At 37.5% G+C, this 23,042-nt stretch overlaps 1 protein-coding gene across 2 annotated transcripts; it reads left to right on the forward strand.

The window, feature by feature from the left end:
- Positions 1-2,802: 2,802 nt before the first annotated feature.
- LOC107676647 (dnaJ homolog subfamily B member 5) lies at positions 2,803-20,218 on the forward strand. 2 transcript variants are annotated; one of them, XM_016471241.1, is made up of 4 exons: positions 2,803-2,863; positions 4,488-4,740; positions 8,905-9,545; positions 18,004-20,218. In XM_016471241.1, exons 2-4 carry the CDS (start codon positions 4,530-4,532, stop codon positions 18,235-18,237), a joined length of 1,086 nt encoding a protein of 361 aa, XP_016326727.1. In that variant the 5' UTR covers positions 2,803-2,863; positions 4,488-4,529; the 3' UTR covers positions 18,238-20,218. The 2 variants fall into 2 exon arrangements, with proteins under 2 accessions (XP_016326727.1, XP_016326728.1); XM_016471242.1 differs by lacking the exon at positions 2,803-2,863 and adding an exon at positions 3,478-3,544.
- The last annotated feature ends 2,824 nt before the right edge of the window (positions 20,219-23,042 follow it).

The following is a 23,042-nucleotide window of genomic DNA, read 5'->3' on the forward strand; positions in this document are numbered from 1 at the left end:
CATACAGGTGCTATTGAATCCAGAGAGAAATAGATTTTTGCAAAAGAAAGCCTCCACTTGTATATGCCACCCCTGCACCGCAATAAATCATTCAGTAAGACATGTGAGTGGGATTTTATTTATTTATTTGTTTATTAAGTCATTTAGTCATGTGGAGAGCTGAAGAGGTGGATGGACAGTGGAGGTACAGTCTGTAGGGCCGGTTGCCATGGAGACGCTTATCTAGCTGTGGGATGGGGTATTTCTGGATGGAGTAGTGCCTTTAGGGGAGTCCTGGACTGGCCGGGTGTACCATGACAGAAAACTTGCTATTGACAAGCAAACTGCGCCTGTGTTATATCCATATCTGCCATTACAGCTTGCAATTAAATAATACTAATAATAATTAAAACAATTATTTACCTCAGACCCATCTTCTCATACAGCATATAAGGGGTTAAATGACTATCAGTGATATGGCAAAGTCACTGCACTTACGTTGTCACCTGTGGGAGGTTCTGAGTCACTCAATCATTTACATTTCTCCTCCACACTCAAGTGCTCTGATGATTCAGGTGCACTTATTCCCATCAGTCCACCTTTTTCAGCCTGCTCTTCATTTCTGTCTATTTAAAGATGTGAGCTCTAACTTTATACAAATAAGTAAGGCATGGGGATTTTGTAATGACATTTCACTCAAATAAACTAATAAATGAGATACAGCATGACACTGCATTTAGTATAACTCATCTGCATGTTAATAAAACAAGTTTGTTATCCCAAAAAAAAAAAAATAATAATAATAGTGATGATAATAATAATAATAATTGTTAGGGGAAAAGTAACCCATACTTATATATAGTTTCTTAGTAAATATAATCATACATTGTTTTTTAATTCAAACAAATACAGTTTTTTTTTTTTACATTTTCATATAGACATGATTTTTTGCTGTTCAGATATTGAAAAGGATTGACCTATTATAATATTAATTATTATTATTTTTGATTATTATTTTTTGAGCAAAAAAAATTTAAAACTCCCTCCTTAGAAATATGTCTTTAATAAAATATTCAAATGATAGTTCATCCAAAAATTACAATTCTGTAATCTTTTACTCATCCTTGTTTCATTTTTTGGGGAAACTATCCCCATAATAAAAATAAATAACTAAATAAACAATATAAACTCTCTAACCCATTCAAAAGCAACAGATGTCTGCCATCCAAAAGCACAAAATGTATGAATATGCCCAACTTTCAGAGCATTGCATAACATGGATTGAGTTCAGTGTAAATATCTAGTTTTTGACACATCCAAACTGCAAAATAAGCAGCTACTAAACTGTTCAAAAGGTACAGAGGAAAATCCAAGGGTGTCATAGATGTTAACTTGCATTACAGCCTGAACACAAAGCAGGCTGAATGTAGAAATACCTTTAGACTGTGGAGTGACCTTAAAGGCACAATATGTAAGATTTGTTTATTAAAATATCCAAAAACCACTAGAACAGTGTTATATATTTTGCTGACTTGTGTACTTACATTATCCCAAATGTTTCGAAGAATGTTTAAATCCAGACAAATAAGCAATTTTAACTAGTGACACGGAGCGTGTCTATAGTGTCATTGTGTCGCCTGCCAATGCCGTCATACACCCTCGATTTCCGGTTTTGTTTTGTAGAAAACATGGAAACACCAAAGACGCTTTAATATGTTGTGCATTTTATTAGACCGGTGACGACCGCACAGAGTAGCATAATAACAGAACTTTCAAATGTATCTAGTATGATAAAACGGCGCTGCTTTTTTCCCCACATACGCACGACCGGAAGGAGCGGAAGTGGTTGACTGTGGCATAATAAAAGCTCCGCTGCTTTCAAGCCGTGTGTCACGCTCTTTCAGCGGCCTCGTTTAGCTTCAACGGCTTCCAGCCTCACCCTGCTTCATTCTACTACGTTAACAAATCATTAGCTCATCCATGAACATGATTTCTGCCCGAGTCCCGTCGGATTGCATCGGCTGTGGGGATGAAGACCACAACTCCCATGATTCCACACTCAGTCACAGCGTCTTTAAACTATGCCTTTGTCTATTTCTTTATTTTGAATACGCGCCCTCTAGCGGCGAAAATTACATATTGTACCTTTAAAGGAGCGAGATTCCAGACATCAGTGGAGAGTCTCGTTCCCTGCCGGGTTAATGTAGAGCCTGATCCAGGGCCATACAGCTGTATCGAGCCCAGTCCTACAGGCATGAGTGCCTGGGTTCTGTATGGGTGAAGAGCACATGCTGGGAAGTGAAGTGGGGCATAAGCAATAGAAATCACTGTGTATACTGCAATATGTCACTATATGCATACACTCTCAACTCTTCTCAGAATCAAAGTTTTCATTTGTCACATATACCATGTTTTTTTAGGTTAAAAGCACACCCACGGACACACAACTGTACATTTACATAGCCTAAACAGAAGAAAAATATGCATTTAGTAGTAACATTAATAAAATCTTTTTGTTTTTTTACTTTCTTAGCCAATCTAAAACAATTTCATTAATATATATATATATATATATATATATATATATATAGCCATACACACACACACACACACACACACTCACACTCACACTCACACTCACACACACAAATACTTATTGTATTTTTTCTTTTATTGTAAGCACACTTTGAAAGATATCTAAAATGCACCCCACGGAGGCAGTTATGGTTTTGGAGATGGACTGGCTTCTTGGACTGTTGCTTGAAGTGATTTATTTGTGGAGTGTACGGGGCGGGCCGTATTTAAATTAGAGGCGGGGCTAATGGAATGGAGTACAATGTCATGCAGCTCTAACCGGCAGACAGCTAAAGGATACTTTCACACGGTAAGCTCTATTTTCAATTTTGTATACTTTTAAAAATACAACTGGAACAAATATGTGCATGCGATTGACAGTCTTTATCCTTTCCCGTAAGATTTAATTGTGAGATTTTTAAGGCTAGTCTGTTTTTAAAAGCGTTAGTCACACCGGAATTTGACAACTTGAGTAGCTCACCGAGAATTATTATCAATAAATAAATAAATACTGTGTCGGTTTATAATAAATAGTAATGATGACTGATACTGATACAATAACTAAATATGTCCTAATAGCAGACCATGGACTGTTATCAGCATCAGGCTGTGGATTTGTATGGACATCTTGTGTGGCTCAAAACCTCGCTGCCTGCTGCTTAGACAGCTCAGAAGGTTTTGAAGCACAGCCGGTCTTGATTTCATCTCTGCTTGCGTCTAATTTAAGACGTATGCTGGTGCAGGCGCGGATAATCCAAAAAATCTATTTATATGCGAAAAATAGGCTACATAAAGAGGTCAGGCTTGTCTAACTGACGTCAGTCAGATATCACCCAGTCATCAGTCGCCGTTATTTTTCATTGGTGGTCACCATGACATCATTAAATACCGGAGAGGGATACCGGGAGACCTCAGAGGTTCTGATTTAGCGATGAGGAGTTCCTGTCGGATGCGGCAAACCGGCATCATTGTTCTGCAGATATTGTAGCTGGTGAGCTTTAGTGAATCTGTTCGTGATCTGTCGAATACAATGTGTGTATTTTAAATAGAGCCGTTTTTAGTCAAACGGAAAAGAGATAAAACAAGCGTAAATGCAACATGACATTCTTTTAAATGCATGTGTGTTTGTGTTTAAATCGGAATTGCTCTGTATAATATGCTGAACATCAAGTCTTTGTTAGTGTTTCTCGAGCGGTCTGCAGTGCGCTCAAACGACACGCTCGGATGATCAAGATCTGTTCTCAGATTTATCCTGTTATTAACTGTGTAACACTAAAATCATCCTTAGACACCATGAGATATATAATTGCAGAATATTGCGGTGTTTTATTTTTGTCTACTGCTTCTCTCTTATGAATATCATGAGCACTGACTGATTGCAGCAGAAGCTCTAGGCATATTACACGAGCAAAAGTGCTGCTGTTCTTTATATCAGCACGGCTGAAATGCCGTAGGTAGAGATTATATGAGTGTGATATTACTTAACAGTTCAGTAAATTCATTAATATCAAGTAATTTACGTTTAAACACAAATTGGCCAAGTAATTTCTGTCCCGTCAATGAAAATAGTTCTAAAGAAGAGAAGCGAAGCGGCTTCAAGTGTCAACACACACACAGAAATCCGAAGTGGAACGACGCATTTAAGTGGAAAAGAGCGACAGAGAGTTCCCTGCAGCTCAAAGCGTTCTCTAATCAGTCGGCGGTAGATCCACTTCGGGTTTTACATTTCGCACTTCTGAGTGAGAAACCCACTCTGAGCGTTCATGGAGCTCGAGAAACACAAACGCTTGATAAACAACGCGTTTCAGGCAAACTCCGGCTAAATGAAAATTAATTATTTTTTATGTTGACACCAAAAATAATCTTCAATATAAACTGAATGTATTTTTATTACTTTATTGTTTACCTTGCTAATTTTCACCGTTGTTTTGTAGAGTTTGGTGGTTCTGGAAGGACTCTCTCTGTAAATAAAAGCCATGGGGAAGGATTACTATAAAATCCTTGGCATACCTTCAGGCTCTAATGAGGATGAAATCAAAAAGGCCTACAGGAGGATGGCCCTAAAGTTCCATCCAGACAAAAACAAGGATCCCAATGCTGAAGAGCAGTTTAAGGAGATAGCAGAGGCTTATGAGGTTCTGAGTGACCCAAAGAAGAGAGTCATCTATGACCAGTACGGCGAGGATGGTAAGTATGGTTGGGTCCAAGTACAAAAGAACCACAGCCAAACATCTCAGAACCATATCAGATTCTATAGCCCCTTTCACACAGTAATACCATTAAATTGCCGTAAAATTACCGGAACGACTTTACCGGTAAATACAAAAATGTGCTGTTCACACAGGCAAGGACATTCAGTCTTTTACCGGTAAAGCACCATTCACACATCAATTTCAAAATACCAGAAAATTCTGTGGCATCATTAACTGGAAATGACCTTTAAAAGGCTGCGCCTCCTGGTGTTGTGTTTGTAAACATGGAGGGGTATATGCTGACAGTGTTTTTGTTGATTGTTTTCACTTTTGTGTCAAACGTTCACATTCATGCAGCTGCTTTTGGCCCAGAGACATCGTATTAGACTTTAGACATTTCTTTGACTTCCGTAAACAGTGCGGTGTAAATGCGTGATCTGCGTCAGAATGTTATGATTAGCCTAGAGTAGACGCCTTACGTCAGCGTGTTATGAACATGTGTGTGCTCATACAGGTAATCTTGAGCACATTACCGGTAATATTACAACTTTTTTTGAAAAGGTCCCGTTCACACATAATCTCTTAATGGTGATTTACCAGTAAAGACTGTTTGTGTGAAAGGGGCATATGACTCGTTCTTGGGCCATAATTAGTTTTATGGTAAATGATAATTTGATAATCCATATATAGCCAGGTTTCAGTTCATTTATGGCTTTGGACACACTAAACCTTAAAGCTTTTCACACTGTCCTTAAAGTCCTCATGAAATAAACATTTACACTATTTACTTTGTTAGCGCACATTGTTAGTCTTGAGGTGGACAATTAATCCATGCAAGTTAATCCACTGAAAAAAAAAAGTTTGTTTTGGTAATCTTTAATCGAAATCTGAACATTTGCTTCCGCTCTGGAATGGCGTTCCTTCTCTGATGACGTCAGTTTGAGGGCTCGGGCAGAACATCCTTAACTACGCCCCTCCAACCATTGGTTTGCTACAAGTGAGAGATGGAGAGGAGGAGCGCTAAAAGAAAAACCTATTCAGTATGCCATTTCAGTTGGAAATACATCATAATACTGAAGTAAAGTCGGCAGCAACTTCCGGTTCACGTGGACTTTAACCATGGGCTATCATTAGCTTCTTCCACACATACAGTCTTTACTGGTAAATTACCGTTAAGAGATCATGTGTGAACAGGACTTTTTTAAAAATACCAGTAAATTCGTTCTGGCAGTTTACCAGTATGAGAAGTTGTAATATTACCGGTAATGAACCGGTGTGTGAACACAGCACAAGATTACCTGTATGAGCACGTACGAGTTCAGAACGTGCTGACGTAAGGCGTCTACTCTAGGCTAATCATAACATTCTGACGCAGATCACGCATTTACACCGCACTGTTTACGGAAGTCAAAGAAATGTCTAAAGTCTAATACGATGTCTCTGGGCCAAAAGTAGCTGCATTAATGTGAACGTTTGACACAAAAGTGAAAACAATCAACAAAAACACTGTCCGCATATACCCCTCCATGTTTACAAACACAACACCAGGAGGCGCAGCCGTTTAAAGGTAATTTCCAATTAAGGATGTCACAGAATTTACCGGTATTTTGAAATTGATGTGTGAATGGTGCTTTACCTGTAAAAAGATGAAACGTTGTTGCCTGTGTGAACAACTCATTTTTGAATTTACCGGTAAAATCGTTACGGTAATTTTACAGCAATTTACTGGTATTACTGTGTGAAAGGGGCTATTGTTGCAAACTCTGCTTTTAACCCTGGGTAAAGGAATGTTTCACACATGTAATTTAAAGCAGTTTTAGCAATGTAAAGTAAAGATTTTAGGAATATTTAGTGTGAAATGTCAGATTATGAATACCCAGGATTAATTTTTAACCCCAGGTTAAGTATGAGTAGTGTGAAATATGAAACAAGATAACCCGGGATTTAGTTTTCCCAGGGTTTAAAATGACCCAGCTTAATTTTTTCATACAGTATGTGAAAAGCCCTATTAAGTGTCTATCCAGCTGTCTGTTTGTAATAGGTGTTGTATTCATATTTGTAGTCTAAAATAGTGCATAATACCGCAAAATATATTTTCTAAGAAAACAATACAAATGCTAATAACAACAACACTTAATGGACCCAGGCACAGTTCTGTGTTTATACCAGATAGGACAACCCTTAAAAGGATCTTTGTCGTGGCTCACGTGGCTAGGCCACTGTTCTTTATACAATGTCAGTGCAGCTTTACCACCTCTGCTTTTTTCCGACAATCAAAATAACTCCCTCACACTGCAGGATGATGCAGAAAAGTTCTCTGACAAATGTAAGGACAATAAACATGGCACTGTTCCAAAATAAGAAAAATGTCTGTTGAAACAAAGAAGGATTTGAAGTCTTCCCACTTATGCCAACTCCAGGCTAGATGCCAAACTAAGTATCTTTACACTGAGTACACCTGCCAATTCCTCCTTTACTAATGTTACTTATGAATTTTGCAAGGAATCCCTTTATGTTTTTAGAGTCTTTGCATCAGTTCTTTCTGTGCAGCTTTGTTCCATAATGCTTGTAAAAAGAGCCATTAGGTCCAGTTAAAAGCTGTATCAGCAGCAAGCTGAATTGGCTCTATAAAAGCAGATTCACGCTGAGGAATTGTTTTTAAATCTGTATTATAAGATATATGAATCTGATGACCCCTTTAACCATCCCTTCATTAATTGTTTTGGCCTGAGGAGTTCATTGAAGTTGCAAAGAATGAGGTGGGAACATGTTTTATAAGATGTCTGCATTATATATGCAGACTGAAGAGTTGAAGATGTGAAGTTGGAAGATGAGTCAGCTTGTGTCCTGATCGTTAGAAGGAGTGCATATGTTACAAGCCATCAATCACCCACCATAACACATGGGTGTTAATGTTTTTTTTAAACAGAACTGAAAAGCACAAAATAAATGATTGTTTAATCCTAATTGACCTGTCTTTCTGTACTTCTATTTTTATGAAGAAGATAGTTTTGCATTGAACCTCAAAACACAGTTCAGACACCAGAGTTTAAAGGGCATTTACTGTATACACCATGCTATGGTCTTCCACTCATACAGGATCATCACTTGCCCAGGATTTGTACTGCATGTTCTTGCCAAAGTATTTTGTTATCAGAACCAAGCCACCAAGAGAAGACAGCTAAGGGACAATAACAGAAATGAAGTAGCCTGCTTGTTTTAGAGCGTATTTCTGTTCTTTGTCCAGCAATTTAAATTTGTAAACCAAACTGAGCGGGGGTGAAGAAAAGAAAGAGAGAAAGACTTGGCAGGTCTTCTTTTGAGCTTTACACCTCAAAATGGTGATGTGTGAGCAGTTGCAGACTAAATCAAATGCTATTCCATGCTACGTCATGGTGTAAGCTAGCACTTGATAATTATCCAGCAGGACTTTAGAATTAACATCTCAGTTGCCAATTATAGTGAGTCTTTATAGAGCTGCTATAATAATTCAGATGTTGCAGTCAGACCATTTCAGTGTTTTTCTTTTTTTCACTAAACAAATAGAAATAGATACATTTTGGCTGTTTCAAGTTTTTGACTCTTTCAAATACTGCAATGAAAAAGACTGCCCTCTTAGTAGTGTAGAGTTCAAAGAATCATCTTGGAGTTGGCATCCACTGGTATTGGTAAAGATGTCCAAGTGGGCTGTGTGTCAATGTACTTGCTTCTTTTGAGAAAAAATGTAATTTTACATTCAGGAATTTACATTTATACAGTCTTAAATTCCTAAAATATTGTATGCAGTATGCCATAATAGCTAGAAGTAATTATATTTTAGTTAACACTTTTATAGAAAGTGGCTTAAGTTTTATCACTGTTGAGCAGAATTGACTCTTCAAGGCCAGTGCAGTCCTAAATCCACTTTTCTCGCACAGCTGTGGCAGACTCACTAAGTTGGCAATGCCCTTAATATGGCTCCATCAATCCTTGGTGTACTTATGAGATGACATAAAGCTATACTTTTTTAAAGACTTGGGTGTCATTACTGAAAGGTAGAGTGTTTGCTAACCTCAAACTGTCACAGAAGATGCTGACCTGTGGAATTAAGCAGAACCTAAAATAAATTGTAAATGCAGAAATCCCTGATGCAATGTTCCTCCTGTGCATTTCCATCCAGGTTTGAAAACAGGTGGCACAGGCTCATCTAGTGGACAAGGGACTACATATCACTACACCTTCCATGGGGATCCACATGCCACCTTTGCTTCTTTCTTTGGAGGCTCCAACCCCTTCGATATATTCTTCGGCTCTGGACGCCAGCGGGGAACCACCAATGGCACTAATGACCATGGTGGCGATCATGACATGGACATTGACATGGATGGAGATGATGATCCTTTCAGTTCCTTCAGCCACTTTGGCTTCAATGGTATCAATGGTTTTCATCACGGTGGAGGTCGAAGACATCGTAAAGAGCCCCTTCACAGCAGCCGGAGGAAAGTACAGGACCCTCCGGTGGTGCATGAGCTTAAAGTGTCTCTAGAGGAGATCTTCCATGGATGTACCAAGCGGATGCGAATCACTCACAGACGACTGAACCCAGATGGAAGGACAATGAGGACAGAGGACAAGATCCTTAACATTGTTATCAAGAGAGGCTGGAAGGAAGGGACCAAGATCACCTTCCCCAAAGAGGGTGATGAGACTCCTGAGAACATTCCTGCTGATGTTGCATTTGTGCTCAAAGACAAAGGACACCCACTCTTCAAAAGGGATGGATCCAACATCATTTACACAGCCAAGATCGGTCTTAAGGAGGTATGTACTCTTCATCGTTCGGATACAGTCAGTTTTCAGGCCATTTGGTTTACACCATTTATTTTCACCCACAGTATATTGGTTAATAGCCTGAAATAATAGTCAGTTTTTGCACCTGTTTGCTTTTTTCCACTCTTTCTTGATATTCCCTGACTGGGTGTCAAAGCAGACTGGGTTGTTTTATCAGTTGGCTTCTGTAGCTAAAGAATAGATTGAGCCAGATTTAGATTAGACAGGTTTACTGCAGTCTCAACACTAGACCACCCTTTTACACTTACAATGTAAATTAATGGGCTTCACTTGGTATCAACCTCGCCGAGTCCAAAATAAGTGCTGACCTTGTTAACCTGCACAGCTGCTAAATTTGGCTGCATTATTCTCCCCATGCAAACCATTGTTGGTTTTATTGTCCTTCATTATCCCTGCAATATCTGTGCCCTACCATTTCATTACGAATCATATTATTGCATAACATTGTAATGTGAATATAATATAATATATACCTGAACATGTCCAGTGTTAATCTACCATAGCTATAGGACACATCATGCTTGGTGACTGTAGAGTCCCTCCATGGCTCAACGTCATTGCTGATTTACTCTCTCTCCCACTTCAGTGTGAGAGCACAGGAATGTCATGGTGCAGTGTCATACGCCAAAGCAGTGTCCTTGCTTTGAAAAAGCGAGTTGAGCCCACCTTGAAGAGTTGAACTACGCAGATAAAATTGTCATGTGACTAAACCGGGTGTTTCTTCAGGTTGCACATGGAATGCTCATTTGCAAGAAAACTCTTACTGATAATATAATTTGCTTGTTTGTCCACAGCAAACAAGCAGGTGAAAATCATAACTGTAATTGAAAAGTTAGATTTCTGTGAATTGTATTTCTGTTTTATCCTGGCATAGTTTTAATTATGAAAGTTTAGGTGTTTATGACAGCCTGACGGGATTCAATAAAGTTCCGAAAATTCTGTCCCAAGTTATCAAATGCTGGAACATGATGCTTTTTTTAAATCAAAGTAATAATTTAAATATTTTATTAATGTCGGCTAGATGTAATGGGATTTTCATGGGCTGACCCACTGAGGATAATAACTACAGTCTACAGTAACTGCATATATTTCTGTTTGTCTAGTGACCTAGAAAACCATTGTCAGTTAATAATTTATATCGACAGTGACATCAGCAGAAATAGCCATGATGTGTTTCAGAGCACCAGTGTGATTAATGGTGAAAACATTTTCTTGTCTTTACTTTTGACAACTTTTACCTTGGCAGCTCATCCAGACCAGTCAGCTGTCAGCTGTTTCAAACAATGTGTCCATACGATTTCCAGCTCTACAGCGAAAAGAGCATTTTGGCCTTTTTACTATGTCAACCATGGATTTAAATATCCGAAAACATCTACAGTGCCAATTTTAACTGTCTGCTAATCGTTTCTGAGACGTTTTCAGGGCAGTGATTTACTTTTAAAGGTCTCGCTCATTAGATGCCCAGAATGAAACTTGATAAGTGGCAGTGAACATCACAAACTGTTTTGCCATCTGGTACCATCTCATGCATACTGATGGCAACTTGCCCCACAAATTTTCATCTGCCTGTTTATTGTAGACACATTTAGAGGACAGATTTAGCATGGATCTAGACTGTTCTCAGGTATACATTGCCTTCATTTTAATATCACTTTTCATTTAGAGATGTTCTTAGTGAAACCCCAAGGCACTGCTTTAATTAGAGCTCAGAGTTTCTTTAATTGCCTGCTGGTAATGACCATGGGTTTGTACAAGAGCAAGACAGCTATAAGGTTCTTGTCTGCTGGTAATTTCTATACCCATTTCCATACCCATCAGCAGTACTAAAGAGCCCTAACAGTGGTGCTGAGGAAACACTGGGCCACATGATGCTATCTGTACGGTGATGCTGGATTATTCAAGACAGCTCTGAATGTGATCTTGCATTAGTAAAGTTAATATTTGAATGTGAGCACAGTGTCTTATAGGTGCATTCATTTAGTGGTGCACTAACAGGTGCATTCTATAGTTAAGTTTAGCATCACTGTTTCTCATGTACTTTAAGTACTAATAGCATAATGGTGGTAGATGCTGCACTGCCATCTATTAACGTGGATTGGTATGATCATTATTTAAATTACACTGATACTAGTTTTAGAGAGCAATCTACATAATTAATTCCCCTACTTGTCCCAACAAAAATATATGCAATTTCGGCATCACTACTCAGGATTTTCTTTGTAATCAAATCTTTTCACCTTGTTTATGAGCGTTTCTTGGTCTTACAGGTACTGATTCCCCCGTAGTCTCTGCTGCTAAAACATGACAATAACATGTAAATAATAAGCTGTAAAACACAATAATAAATTGCTTTTCCCATTGCAAAACTACGCTACTGGCATACCTATAGAGGCGGCAGCCAATGAGTGTGGGGATTCTCTCCATTTAGTGAAACACAGCAGGTCACGTCATTTCAAGATGGTGAAATACTTTGAGAGGTGACCTGCATCATATATAATTAAAAAAACATTTATAGAAAACTGTTATGAATACAGTTTTCATTTCAAGTGAGTGTTTTCCATTCAAATCACTCTTCACAAAATTTATTTCTTAATGTGTACAGCCGTTTAAATAAGCACCTAACTACTACTGAATGCAGCTTTAATATGTGCAAATATGTGACACGCTGTGCTGAACCTATATGTCTATGTTTACACAGCAGTTGTCAGACTACAGTTGTCAGTCCTTTGGAGTCCTAAATACAGTTCTGTTCTTACATATTTTAATTATGAAAGAGTGACAGCAAAATTGCAACAAGTTGCGAATAGTTGCAGTCGACTGTCTACTTGTCTGTGTCGTCATTGGCATACTTATTGCATGATCTTGCTAAGTGGGTTTGTAAATATAGATGTAGCCTATATATCTCTCTAGTGGAAATGTTCTGTAAACTTCGTACTGCTGTCCAGATCAACGTCAAACCTCTGTCACACCTAGCTTTGGATCATAACAGCATCTATTTTATTTTCAATATCCTTTAACAAGACTATGTTCAGTAGCAGTCTTAGTTTAATTCTGCAGAATTTCTGACATGAACTTTGGTTGTTTAATTGTTGTTGCTGTTTGGGAAACATCATCATTAGCCAGAGTTGAGGAGATGCCTGGCAACTTGTCAGTTGTCATGGTCAACTGTTTTGTGAGAGTATCAGCTACTCCCTTCTTTCCATGAATCCCATGGCTCCCATCCCCCCAGCCCACACTGCTGATGTCTGTAGGAAGGAGCTGATGTCATTCTGAACACATTTTCTCATCCCTTGAGGCAGCTGCAAAGCAGAGCTGTCTGGCAATATTTGTGCTTGGTATTCACAGAAAGTTCATGAAAAGCTTTTCCAGCATAAGCTCACATGCAATAACTGCAGGCTCTTCACTGCACACAGCTAAGCTTTAATCTTTAAGTCTTGGATTTATCTATATTGTGTTCCTGATATATTCGTTATCCTGATATTTAAAGGAATAGTTTACCCAAAAATGAAAAATCTGTCACCATTTACTCCCCATGAAGTTGTTACAAACCTGTAGGATTTTCTTTCTTCTGTTGAACATAAATGAAGATATTTTATAGAATGTGAGTAACCAAACTGGTCAGATTGGTTCAGGTGTCCACATGGTCGCTGACCCCCATTGACTTCCATAGTATGGAAAAAGTACTATGGAAGTCAATGGGGACCAGAAACTGTTTGTTTACCAATAGGGCTAGGCGATATGACGATATTATCGTATATCGACGATGTCTTGCAAGTATCACGATGTCGATAATAAAAGTCAGTTACAGACGATAATATCGAGAATTACAAATAGGCCTATATTTAACTTAGCCCTGTAGTTACCATGCAGATTTATTCACATGAAATAGCATGAATTAAATATTCTGTAGCCTATGCTATAGTAGCTAAATAATAGGGAATAAAAAAATCTATTCTGGAATCACTTAATTTACTTAAAGGGTTAGTTCACCCAAATATGAAAATTAGCCTGTGTTTTACTCACCCTCGAAGCATCCTAGGTGAATATGACTTTTGTTATATTAAAAATTGTCCTGGCTATTCCAAGCTCTATCATTGCAGTCAGCGGGTGTTGTAGTTGAACAGTCCACAAGTCGTAAAATAAAGCACGCGCATCCATAATAAAACGTGCCTCACATGGCTCCGGGGGGGTGAATAAAGGCCTCCTGTAGTGAATCCATGCGTTTTTGTAAGAAAAATATCCATATTTCAAACGTAATAAACACTTTTCTCTCACTTCAGGTATCTGTCATACGTGGAAGGCGTTCCGGCAGATGACGCAGCACGTATGCACAGTGCGCGTGTCTCTGAGATATGCTAGTCTCGCGAGTTTGTTTATAGAAGCAAAGGAAGCAAAGTTTCCTTACTTTAGCAAAGGAAAGCCAGTCTCCTCTTGGTTTATATCGAAATCCTCCAACGTTTTTCTTTGCAAATCCTCGGTTTGTACTTCTAATTTGTGACCGGTGTTTTGTTTTGTTCTCTCCGCATTCGTCACTAATCACGCAACACCGACGTCCTACATCATCCACCGGAGCGGCTTTCGCGTATGATAGAATACCGGAGGTGAGAGATAAGTGTTTATTACATTTGTAATATGGATATTTTTCTTACAAAAACGCATGGATTCACTACAGGAGACCTTTATTCACCGACGACTTGTGGACTGTTCAACTGCAACACCCGCTGACTGCAACGATAGAGCTTGGAATAGCCAGGTGGGATCTTAGAGCTTTAGCCCTTATATAATGGAAAGTGCAACAAATTTGTTAACCTTATCATACTGTAGGATTATATGAGCCACTGAAGTCATGAATTCTTTAATTATTTTTAGGCATAAATTTTGGAATAACTTTCAGAAAGCCCAGAATATGCCACCAGTGTTTCACTAGCATTATGATATGACTAGAAATGCTCATAAGTACCATGAAATTCCAGCATCACAAAAATATTCTCAGCATAAAACTAATATCACCATATCTGTATCTAGAGTTGCTTCAACTTCCATGTGATGTACATTTATTCATTTAGCAAATGCTTTTATCCAAAGCGACCTACAAATGAGGACATTACTATGGTGTTATTATTGTTTGCTTATTTTGTTTTGAAAATGACTCCAACAATTTGAAAGTGTTCCATCTGTGGAAGGAATATAATTTTAGTTCCATGGTAACTTCTGATTTGAGACACCACAGCAATTTATGTCCTCAGCTGATTTTTTGGTTGCTTCATTAGCTCTGTGAAATGAGAGCAGTGGCCAAAATTAACTTTCTGTGCACTCAGCTACCCCTTCTGTAGCATAACACACACACACACACACACACTTGGACATCCCCACATGCTTTCCCACATTTACACAATCCAAGTCCGAACTTCACAGATCTTGTATGAAGTTTTTTAATCAAATGTGAATTGAAATATATTTAATATATTTGTTTTCTATTTAATTGCTCTACTTGAATAATCATAAAACTATTTAAATTTTATGTACACTGTCAAAAGTTTGGAGTAATTAAGATGTTTAATGTCTATGAAAGAAGCTTCTTATGCTCAACAAGGCTGCATTTTTTAAAATCAAAAATACAGTATAAACAGTGCTGCTTAATATTTTTGTGGATGCCATGATACACTACCATTCAAAAGTTTGAAGTAAAAAAAATAAAAATAAAATAAATGAATACTTTTATTAAGCAAGTATGCATTAAATGGATCAAAAGTGACAGTAAATACATTTATAATGTTACAAAAGATTATTTTATTCTTTTTGAATGTTCTTCTTTTGTACTTTCTATTCATTAAAGAATCCTTAAAAAATGTATGATGGTTTCCACAAAAATATGAAGCAGTTTTCAACTGCTGAACTGGATGCTTCAACTGTGATAATAATTAGAAATATTTTAGCATATTAGAGTGAGTTATTTTAAATTGTAATAATATTTCTATATTGTTTTTACTGTATTTTACATCAAATAAATGCTGCCTTGGTAAGCATAAGAAATGTCTTTCAAAAACTTGTGGTAAAAGACTAAAAATGCTATGGTAAAAACCTGTTAAATGATTAATAGTAAGTTCCTTTATACAGTGAAAAACTGAAATACATCTAATAGAATATAAATCTATATTTTACAGTGAAATGTTTGGAAGTGCAAAAGAAAAAAGTCATCTTATAATTTACAGTTAAAAAAAAAAAAAAACATAAGTTGACATTACCGGAAATCTGTGTGATGCTTTACATTTGATAGTTTTTCATTGAAATAGCTATGTGTCTTCTTATGTGTTTTTCTTATCCGTTATGTACATTGGTGTTTTATATGATTTCTTTATGTTAATGTTTATTGCATTATCTTAATGTTTGTTACCATGGTGATTTTTTGTGTTTATGTGTATGACACTGTGCACCTTCTATATAGTAGTATTTAGTATTTACCTCAGCTTGTGGTAAATGATGAACTTTAATGTGTCATGGGTCTTTCTCTTTACCAGCAGTAATTTAAAGGGATAGTTCAAACAAAAATGAAATTACCCCAAGATTTACTCACCCTCAAGCCATCCTATATGTATATGACTTTCTTTATTCAGAAGAATACAATCCGAGTTATATTAAAAAATGTCCTGGCCCTTCCAAGCTTTATAATGGCAGTGAATGGGGTTTAAGATTTTGTAGTCTCGCGTAGCCAAACCTTCAGATTGACGGCAGAAGGTCTGGGAACCTTGGCCGCTTTGAATGGCCAAGGCCCGCCCAAGAGGCCATATGACTGACAGGTAAAGTAACCAATCACTTTTCGTTTTGTGCCGCGTCATATTTAGGGGCGTGGAAATGTCCCCACAATGACAGACCGCCAAACTCTTGGACTTATTTGAAAGATTCTATGCCGCAAACTTTAAATATTTCACATACTTTTGAAAAGCTGGCGTTTAGTTGATCCAGATAAGCGCTCGTCGTCACAGTTGTAAACATATGATGACTTTCTTCCATGAGGGGGTTTGGCGTCACAGCATATTTGTTTCCAGGTGGAACGTTAAGGAATGTGACACACACGTCTCCCGGAAATCCTGTATATTTGAACCAGTCCAATAGGGCTGGGTTTTGACACAAATTTCACGATTCGATTCGATTCTCATTCACAAGCTTGCGATTAGATTTGATTTATATTGTTTTTACCCAGCCCTACAGTCCAATGACAACTTCGAAACTCCTGAAGTGTTTCCAATTTTGTGTGCCAATGGTCCGTGGGCGTGACATCCTAGGCTGAAACTAAAGATTTTGAAGCCCACAAAACTGCATCCATCCATCTAAAGTACTCCACATGGCTCCGGGGGGTTAATAAAGGCCTTCTGAAGTGAATTGACATGTTTGTGTAAGAAAAATACCCGTATTTAAAACTTTATAAACCATAATCTCTAGCTTCCGCAAACTGTTGTACACTCGTTCATGAGAGTGGCGTTCTAACGGGTGACGTAGGACATAGGCAAATGCAGTGACGAACGCGGAAGCGCAGTGGAGAGAGCAAAACAAAACATGAATTAGAATTACAAAACGAGGATTGTAAAGAAAAGGAGGATTTCGATATAAGCCTTTGGTGTAAACAAAACTTGGTTCTTGCGAGATTAGCATATTCTCACCGGAGCTTATATTACACCTACATTCTACGTATTCCGCTGGACGCCATTCTCTCGTGAACGTGTGTACGACAGTTAGCGGAAGCTAGACATCGCATCGCTTCACTTCAGAAGGCTTTTATTAAGCCCCCCCCAGAGCCGTGTGGAGTACAGCTTTTTTTTGATGGATGAATGCACTATTTTGGGCTTTAAATCTTAAACCCCATTCACTGCCATTATAAAGCTTGGAAGAGCCAGAACAGTTTTTAATATAACTCTGATTGTATTTGTCTGAAAGAAGAAAGTTGTATACACCTAGGATGCCTTGAGGATGAGTAAATCATGGGTTCATTTTATTTTTGGGGTGAACTATCCCTTTAAAGCTGTTTGTGCGGGCGGTATGTTATAAAGTTAAACAACAGATTTTGGAAATTTGGTATATTAACATTATTTCAGCTAACGATTAATTTTTTATTTTTTTTTATTCAGGTTCAATCTGTAAAACTTAAAATGTTGCTACCATATTTTTTACGGTAAAGTTCTGACAACCACTACTGCCACTCAGACAGTTTTTACCATAAATTTCACAAATTTTTTAAAACCGTGTACTATATATATACACACTTACTATTTTTGTATAAACTATATACTGTACATGTGCTCCCTGTGCCTGTAACATCACAGAGGCATCTTACACTAGGTCTCTATGTCGCCATGTAGAGTTTGTGCTTAAGTGTTGAAATACCATCAACGGCTCTCGCACTGACTTCACTTTGATTTTTTTTTTTTTATAGGCGTTGTGTGGCTGTACAGTGAACATTCCCACCATTGACAACCGAGCAATCACATTGCCCTGCAACGATATCATCAAACCAGGCACAATCAAGAGACTACGTGGAGAAGGCCTACCTTTCCCAAAAAATCCGTCTCAACGCGGGGATTTGATAGTGGAGTTCCAGGTGCGCTTCCCAGACAGAATACCACCCCAGTCCAGAGAGATCATCAAACAGCACCTACCACAGTCTTAGAGGAAGTTCAGTGGATACATTGTATGGTTATGTTTTTCAAACACGTTTTCCCCAACAATACAGACGCTGAATTCGAAGACTGACAAATATGTCATAAGGACCAGAGGCTCATTTAAAATTTTGTTATGCCGAGGTCCGTGGCTTATAACCAGGACTTTATTTTTAGAAATCTTTTTTTTTTATATAATTTCCCCATTTTGGTGTAATGATGGCGATGAGGACCGCTGGCTATTTACTCTGGATTTGAATCGGTGTTATTTTGTAGCAGACTAAATTCCCTTCCCTTGTAATATTCGATAATCTCGTTTTAAAAGAAGTGTTCTGTGTAAGACAACTAAAGCACCAGCAGAGCCATTTGATAACTATTTGATATATTTCCACTCCCTCACTCCATCAACAGTCTACAGGTGCTTTCTGGTAGTTCTTGAAGTACCAGGTACTGGCAATTATGGTAAACCTTTGGTGGGATGATTACAGGATTTTTGAGGTCACAGAAATTTTGAGTGCCTTAATGTGGCTCAAACCAGCTATTTTAGTTTTATTAGCATAGATCTATAGGTATCATTGAAACAAATATACTAATTAGATTATTTTGTCATTTCTATACCCAAAAATAATGTATGGCAGTAACCATCATTAAAAGGGATAGTTTGCCCAAAAGGATAATTTGGTCATGTAGTCATCTTCATGGTGCTCTTAATATATGATGTTATTGTTTCTGTGAAACACGAGGAGTTAGCTGGAAGGATATCTAGCTAAAAAGAGTTAAAAAGTACTGTATTCTAAAGTAGAGGAAAGCTCTCTCTCTCTCTCTCTCTCTCTCTCTCTCTCTCTCTCTCTCTCTCTCTTAATTTAACCAAGGTGCAAAGGGGAAAAAAGACAAAAACATAAAAAAACAAATCGCCATAGGCAATATTGTGCATAGTCAAGTTATATTATAAGTTTTAAGTATTTGACACATCACATGGATCATACAAAAAAAAAAATCTTTGACCTAGACTGTCAAGTTAATATGTACACAACATTTTACGACTTGGTCTGACAAACCGTCCTTGCTAACAGTTATTCATTATTTCATTGACTGAGAGAAGGAACATTTCAGTGAATAATAAATTCAGTGAATAATACATTCTGGTCTGTTTCTGTGTCAGGTTGTTTTGCCAAAGTTTGACAGCTGTAGTCAAGAACAATCTTAAATACCACCTGTATTAGTTATTTAACTTTTGTGTTAAATTTGAGCAACATGTGGGCAACATAATATTTAAATAATCTTTGAGAAGGGATAGCTATTGGAAAATGCTCATTCATTTACTTTAATATACACCCCACCCCACGCATTAAAAGAAACACAAACATCCTCCGAAGTACATGACAGTCTCAGTAAATTAAAATGACCATTTTTAAAACTATATGAAAAAAATGAAAGTGAATAGAAAAAGTATGTTACTTTATATTGATAAAACTGTTTGAAGATTGATCTGACACTGACACCTGTGGAAGTTTTTGTTTTCTTTTTTTTTTGAAACAGGCCTTCATTGTTCAGTAAGCACAGCTAGAGCTAGAGTTATGAGGGAATTGTTTTTTGAACAGCTTTTAACTACAGCAGTTTCGGTATACTGTATTTCACACTTTTAAACGTGAAAAAACTTGCAATAGTTCTCTATATTTTAGTTTAGATTTATATAAAGTGCAAAATGTCCCTTTTAATCTATTTGTGATGTACCATCTTTCTACAGTAACAGCAGCCTTTGAGTAACAGTATTTTCGATTTCAACAACAATTTTAATATTTCCAGGGATCCTTCCAGGATATCTCTTATACAGTTGTAACTATGTCATTTAATCATTACTGTATTTGGTGATAAAATGAAAGTACGGAGGAACATAACCTTTTTAAGTACTGGTGTCATGTTGTTTTATTATGTGCTGGTCTATGATTGGATTGTTGTACTCAAGAGATTCTCACCATTGTACTCAAGAGATTTTTGGACATCCAGCCAATTCTGTTTTGAATTTGAATGTCAAATTTAAAAATTCACATGTTTATTACTTCTGTCCTCATGTATGAGACAGTATTAAATGCAGCTTTCTGCACCCACTGGGAGGATAAATCAATGCAGCATGCAAGCGGTGTGATAGTTTCCTGTGATTCAGAGAGATTCGGGACTTGAAGAGTGTGTGTTTGTGTGTGTGTGTCTGTGTTTGTGTATGTGTGTGTGTCTGTGTGTGTGCGTTTTTGTGACAAATGAGGACATAAATTTGTATAATGACAACGGTATGACATAGGTATTACAAGGAGAAGGTGACTTTTCAGGACATTACCCCATGTCCCCACTTTTCAAAATGCGTATAAATCACACAGAATGGAGTGTATTGAAAATCTGAAATAGCACAAAGTTTCCTGTAAGGGGTAGGTTTTGTCTGTGTCTGTGTCTGTGTGTGTGTGTGTGTGTGTGTGTAAAGTACAATTGAACTCTATCAGTACACTTACAATTTACTTTTTTGATGCTTTATAAATAATTTCTAAGATCAAGAAATAAACCACAAAATCTTGACAGTAAAGCAAAATAATAAGGATCACTGTGTTTCAGACTGAATGAAATGTACGGCTAGAACACAGAGAACACAGACTGGCACTGTCCAAATGAGATGACAAAACTGGGCACACAAGGTAACCAAAATTGAAATCAAAATATTGACAACAAATCTGAATTTTAGTTGTAATTATAAACAGTTCCTGTAGTTTATACAGATGCAGTTAGCAAAGGTTGCATGTTGTATGACTCCAGTGCAAATAAATGTTATAAGAATATAATCTTTGAGGCGAAATGTTTGCTTTTATCTATTTTAAGTACATTATAATAAGTCTACGTGACATAAATGCAGAATGCTTTCATTATGTGGATAAGTCTGACAAATGGCTCATGCCACATCGCTTGACTCAGAAATGATCCTCATCCCTCCTCTGAAATTACCCAGTGAATCAGACCGTTCTCAGTCACCAAGAGCATTTGACTTAGTCAACTTCCCTTAAGTCATACAAAAAACATGATTTAACAAGTTAAATTAACTATAGGCGTTAATTTTATTATTTCTTCATGAAGTACAAGTATCAATGTCCTGTTGATGAATGTACTGCTGACGAAGTATAAAATCTCTTAGTGATCATTAAAAATAACAAAACATTTCATGGATCACTGCATGTCTTGATTTGTCTGATTATCTGTCACAGACATGGCAGCTCCATTAACTGCACTGCATTCCTCTAATGGATCTTCCACTGACTGTGTGATCTGAGAAAATAGCACCGACGTTCCACTCGGTTCTCTATGGAGTTCATACTGTGCATGTAAATGAGCTGACCAGGAATTGACCCTAAGAATTTTGCATCATATAGAACTGTATAGGATACATCAACCTCAGAAAATCAGACAAAAAGACTGTGTATTCATCAGCTTTAACAAAAGAAATAACAATCCCAAAAATCACTGTGAATTTTAAACATGATTATTAAAAAAAAAAAAAAAGAAAAAAATCATAATTAAATAATTAGTCACTGAGAGGAAAAGTCTGACTGGCATGTATGATGTCACTGGTGCATTTCCACTGGCTGAACATGTGAAAGTATGAAAGTCCCCTTTTTTTCATCTTTACAAGTTTAATCTGAATTGTTTGACATTGTTGAAAATACTCTGTAACCACCATAGACATTCAGGGGGAAACACGGCCGCCAATATTCAGATTAGTGTCATTAATATTTGTACACTGAAATAGAAATCAGTGTCTGTGGTGCCCCTTAAAGTGCATAAGAAACATTTTCCCCTTTTGAACTGTTTGAAACACCCATCAGGCATTTCCTTAACTAAACAATGTGTTTATTTTTGTTTATGCTCCCCAGAAGTGTTGCTGACTCGTTAGTACTCTAGCCTGATGTCACTCATGAGATTTATGGCCCTCACTGTTTAATACCAGAATACATAATCATGTAGGAATAAAAGTAAATTAAGCAAAAATGGAGTGCTGAGGCAGTCTGCTGGTATTTTGTCAATGGGTCTAAAAACTAAAGCATGTCTTATAAATAGAAACACCGTATGCAGAGTCAGTAGTTTCAAGTTTGAATCCAGTACAACACTGGCATGGAATAGATGTCTATAAAAATGATCGGATTTCTGCCACATAGCCAAAGAGGTGCAACAATAAATAAACACTACTCACATGATGTATATTACAAACGTTCTGAGAGTACCCTCACTTTAAAATGAGCCATTGGTGCTATTAGACTGCCAGTGACTCCCCAATCAAGAATGTTCTTCAGGGCTTTGCAGGGGTTTTCCCCCTCTGTGAGGTGACTAAGTCATTTAGTCTGACCACATAAGGGAAGTGGATTGGACCTTGAGTCAAGCACGCTGCCAGGTCATAACACTTGGAGCAGTTGTGAGACGGACAGTAATAATACGCTGGCTCTATATTTGTCCAGCAGGAGGGCCGTAACAGCTGAGAGGGCTAAATCTGAGCATGTGAGAATGTGACAGACTCTAAACTGTTTTGAAATACTGCTCCATTGTTTGCACATCCAGAATAAACAGATGCCATTATCTCCATTCCCCCCAAAGCCACACTGACAAGTGATGACCATCAATACTGTTTAGCATGATTAAATGAAAAAAAGAGTGTCAAAATATGTTTGAATGCTCTTGTCATATGCCGTGTCATATGATGTTCCTCAGAGATAGCTGTAGCTGCGTGGATGGCTTCTGGTTATTGTTCAGCCTTTTAGGAAATGAGTAAACAAGGACTTTGACCTTT

The sequence above is a fragment of the Sinocyclocheilus anshuiensis genome, unplaced genomic scaffold (genome assembly GCF_001515605.1).
Source record: "Sinocyclocheilus anshuiensis isolate Anshui unplaced genomic scaffold, SAMN03320099.WGS_v1.1 scaffold344, whole genome shotgun sequence".
NCBI classification, from domain to species: Eukaryota; Metazoa; Chordata; class Actinopteri; order Cypriniformes; family Cyprinidae; genus Sinocyclocheilus; species Sinocyclocheilus anshuiensis.